The sequence below is a fragment of the Nicotiana tomentosiformis genome, chromosome 11, assembly GCF_000390325.3.
Source record: "Nicotiana tomentosiformis chromosome 11, ASM39032v3, whole genome shotgun sequence".
NCBI lineage: Eukaryota > Viridiplantae > Streptophyta > Magnoliopsida > Solanales > Solanaceae > Nicotiana > Nicotiana tomentosiformis.
In genome coordinates this window covers 107,345,721-107,350,246 of record NC_090822.1, presented here as the reverse complement: position 1 = coordinate 107,350,246, position 4,526 = coordinate 107,345,721, and the positions used below count along the sequence as shown (strand labels likewise).

At 32.3% G+C, this 4,526-nt stretch overlaps 1 protein-coding gene across 2 annotated transcripts; it reads left to right on the top strand.

Moving 5' to 3' along the window:
• The first annotated feature begins 500 nt into the window (after positions 1–500).
• On the top strand, positions 501–3,064 carry LOC104105617 (protein NUCLEAR FUSION DEFECTIVE 4). Of its 2 annotated transcripts, XM_018773957.3 has the most exons (3): positions 518–648; positions 777–850; positions 1,133–3,064. In XM_018773957.3, the coding sequence occupies exon 3, from the start codon at positions 1,143–1,145 to the stop codon at positions 2,889–2,891; it is 1,749 nt and encodes a 582-aa protein (XP_018629473.1). In that variant the 5' UTR covers positions 518–648; positions 777–850; positions 1,133–1,142; the 3' UTR covers positions 2,892–3,064. The 2 variants fall into 2 exon arrangements, with proteins under 2 accessions (XP_009612260.1, XP_018629473.1); XM_009613965.4 differs by lacking the exon at positions 777–850 and having other exon boundaries at positions 501–648.
• Positions 3,065–4,526: the final 1,462 nt, after the last annotated feature.

Here is a 4,526-nt window from a genome sequence, read left to right as displayed (position 1 = left end):
CCGCAAGATATACATATTCTGAACAAAGTTAATGAGTTCATATTAACATGCAAGTAATCACTAGATACGCCCTGCTTGTGTGTGGTAGGTAAGATATCCAACCCTTACTTTTTAATTAAGTCCATATAGCAGAAAGCATATTTTGGATGTGTGGTTAACTGTTGTTATATAATTGAGTTGTCTGAGTCATGATAATCTGTCATGAGTATATCAATAATATGACTATTTTCTGATACATATATTAATGGATTTTTTGAACCATTCTCAACTGCCAATTATGATGGAATTAACAAATATGCACAAAAATCCAGTTGTTTAGCAAAACCAATATCTTTAAGTCACATCTCATGGAACTTTAGTATTTTACCATTAAAAACAAAATGTAAAGAGCAAAAAGGTTGACTCCCTTTTCTACTATTCCACTAAAAAAAGAAAACCCAATTAATAACCCAGGAATTTCATGCCAAAATAACCATCTAATCTCCAATTTGGTTAGTTACTGACTTACAACCCTACATTTAGAATGAGCATGTTATAGTCTGAATTAATCAAGATTTTTAGCAAAAATAACCACCTCCTCCCAAATAGCCAGAAAAACCTTATCATGCCATTTTTGCCATCTACTATAGAAACCTTTTTTCTCTCAAAGTAAGAGTTCATTTTTCTAGTTCTCATTTCCTCAACATAGCCATAAAATTCTCCTAGATTTTTGGCTCTATTGAGTATTTAAATCATTGTTTTATCTTCATCTTTGTTTATATTATTTTCTTTCACAGATCTCAATCATCTTGACCTCTCAAGTGGTCTTGATTTCATTTCTCTCCGGAGCGGAGCCAGCCTTCGGTTACCGGTTCAATTGAACATACTAGCTTGGTTCAAACCTTATATTTATTTTAAAAAATTCGTTGAATATATACAAATTATTAATTTAAAGCTCATTAACTTAAAAATAACTAGAATATCGAACCCATAAAACTATAAATTTTGGCTCCGCCTCTTATTTCTCTGTCAACTCTCTGCCTCACCTCACTTACTAACATGAGATAATTCCATTTTCCACAATATTCAAAACCAAGTTAGGTGTAGACTTAGAGATTATCTTCTCATTTTTTTTGTTACTTCAATTTTTCAGAAGAGGAGATATGGGAGAGTTGCCAATGGGAAATGGCCGTGAGATTTTTCACTTTGCCAATCATGTGGTTAAAGGTAGGTGGTTTTCTCTATTTGCATCTTTTCTTATTATGGCTGGAGCAGGAGCTACTTATCTATTTGGAACTTATTCAAAAGAAATAAAAGCCTCTTTAGGATATGATCAAACTACACTTAATTTACTAGGATTTTTCAAAGATCTTGGAGCTAATGTTGGAGTATTTTCTGGTTTAATTGCTGAAGTAACTCCAACATGGTTTGTATTACTAGTTGGTGCAGCAATGAATTTCACAGGCTATTTCATGATATGGCTTTCTGTTGTTGGAAAAATACCAAAACCAAAAGTTTGGCATATGTGTATATACATATGTCTTGGAGCTAATTCGCAAAATTTTGCGAATACTGGAGCTCTTGTTACTTCTGTTAGGAATTTCCCCGAGAGCAGAGGAAATATGATTGGTTTATTGAAAGGATTTACTGGATTAAGTGGTGCTATTATGACTCAATTATACTTAGCTGTATATGGAAATGATTCTAAATCACTTATTTTACTCATTGCTTGGCTTCCAGCTGCAGTATCAGTAATATTTGTGTATACTATTCGTGAAATGAGAGTCGTTAAGCAGCCGAATCAGCTGAGAGTTTTCTACTATTGTTTGACTATAGCAATTGTATTAGCATTGTTTCTTATGGTCATGACATTGGTTGAGAAAGCAGTTGCATTTTCTCATGCTGCTTATGTTGTAACTGCTACTGTGGCTTGTGCTTTGCTATTTCTTCCCCTTTTGGTTTTCGTTAGAGAAGAATTGGATGTCTTTCGTCGAAAGAATATGCCTATTAGTCCTCCACAAATTGACACTGAGCATCGACCAGTAGTACTAGAGAAAGAAGACAATTCTACAACCTTAGAAATCAAGAAAGGCGATACTAATTCTAAGTGCTTTTGGTTCACTGATATTTTCTTCAATAAACCAGAAAGAGGTGAAGATTATAGCATATTACAAGCACTTTTAAGTACTGATATGTTGATTCTGTTTCTTGCTACGTTCTGTGGACTTGGAACGAGCCTTACTGCTGTCGATAACTTGGGTCAAATTGGTGAGTCTTTAGGATATCCAACAACAACCATTAAATCCTTTGTGTCACTTCTTAGCATATGGAATTTTTTTGGGAGAATTTTCTCAGGATTTGTTTCTGAGACTCTTCTTGTTAAGTACAAATTCCCTAGACCACTTATGATGACATTAGTCCTCTTGTTATCCTGCATTGGCCTTCTCCTTATCGCGTTCCCCTTCCCCGGATCAGTCTACGTTGCATCTGTGATCATCGGCTTCTCATTTGGTGCACAGTTGCCATTACTCTTCTCAATTATTTCTGAGCTTTTTGGATTGAAGTATTACTCCACATTGTTCAATTGTGGACAATTGGCTAGCCCTCTTGGCTCATATATACTTAATGTGAAAGTCACTGGACCACTTTATGATAGACAGGCGTTGAAGGAGCTCGCGAAAAAGGGATTGACTAGATCATCTGTTAAAGAGTTAACTTGTATTGGTAACCAATGTTATCGACAGGCTTTTATAATCTTGGCTAGTGTCGCATTTTTTGGCGCTCTAGCCTCGTTGATTTTGGTTGCAAGAACTAGGAATTTTTACAAAGGTGATATATACAAGAAGTTCAGAGAGCAAGCAGAGGCAACTGAGGCAGAAATGGCTTCAACAAACAACAATAGGATACACTAAGAACATTACAGAATTTAAGTTGTGTTTAATTTGAAGAAACAAACTTTAGGATGCACCAGATTAGGGCCAAAACACAATAGAATTGTGGCCTATTTTAATTTTTTTTTTCTAGATAATTCCTGTATCCACTATGTATCAATTAGTCTTTTGAAAGGAAAATAGTCTTTTGTTTATCTATTTGTGTATGGAGAAAATAAACATTAAAAAATTGTGTGATTTTCTGCAACTTTGGTATTAAAAATTAGGGAGTTGGCTGGATATTTTGTGACCGGCCAGTTTTATTTGTTTTTTGGTGGCACCCAAGACAAAATAATCAGGCAAAAGCCAGTATTTTTGTAGATCTTATAGTTGGCATGTCTTTTTGAAGGCGGATTATTTTTGTTTGATATTTTGATTTAATATTTGGAATAGATACGTGAAATAGGAGAAGGAACCCTATTAATTATTATTATTATTATATTGTTTGGAGAGTCAAAAAATATTTCTTAGACACTAACTTCCATATATTTTTAAAAGTATTTTATTTTATAGTATTTTTTATATAGTTTCTAGTTATGTTAAGTTCAATTCAAAAAATAGAAAACCCTTCTCCAAATTGAGATCGAAAATTTGAAGGTTTAACCCTTGTACTCCAACTCGTTCATTCTTTTTAAAACACAGATATTTAGTAGGCATTTGAATAGAAAAAATGTGAGATTTGAAAAAAGTAATTTTTGAAGTTAAATTAAAAAAAAATAAATTGAAAAAGTGTTACAGTTTTGTGAGAGAAAATATTGTTTACTTGAAAAAGAGGTAAAAATCACTTTTTCGAATTTGAAACTTATCAAAGAATTTGAAACTCTTCTTAAAAACGTTAATTAAGTGTATAACCAAATAAATTTTTGAAGATAAATTTTGGAAAAAAGAAAAATATTATGGACAAACAGGTCCTTAGACCACTAAGGAAGTTCCTTCGCATTTTAATAAAAAAAAATCATTTTCATCTTTTACTTTTATTACTACATTGAGTTTAGGATATTTTAATGTATACTTCTTTCTTGGTTGTTAATTTATGGGGATAGGGTTCCAGGCATCCTACATTTGAAACTTATTTATTGCATACAGTAGACTACAGATAATAGGTATGGTTTATAAATACCTAGTTTTAAGAAAAAACTACTTAAATTAAGTTTTGAGAAAATCCTATGGCAAGTTACAATGACACTAGAAAATTCTGTATTTTATTTACTAATCTTTTGTGTTATTCTTTGCCGATCTCACATGAAAAGAACAAAAGACATTTGTAATGAACTATAAAAATCTCTAATAGCTTCTAAAATTTAAGAATGAGAGAACAATCAATATTTTCCTTGATCAACGGCAAAAGAAGAGAGAGATTCAGCAAGCCGATTTCCATCACCATGGATTAGGGATACCCATAGTTTGGACAAACTCGAAATACAAACCGAAATTCGAATTTTTTAAATTTTTCGTTTGGATTTTGAATTTAATTTTTAATTTTTTTGGATTTCGGATTAAATATTGGATTTGGTAATTCTAATTTTTGGATATCCGAAAATTCGAAATTCTTATACTTTATATCTAGTCCATTATCCATATGTCAATAGTAATAAGTTCAATGCCCTACCCATTAGA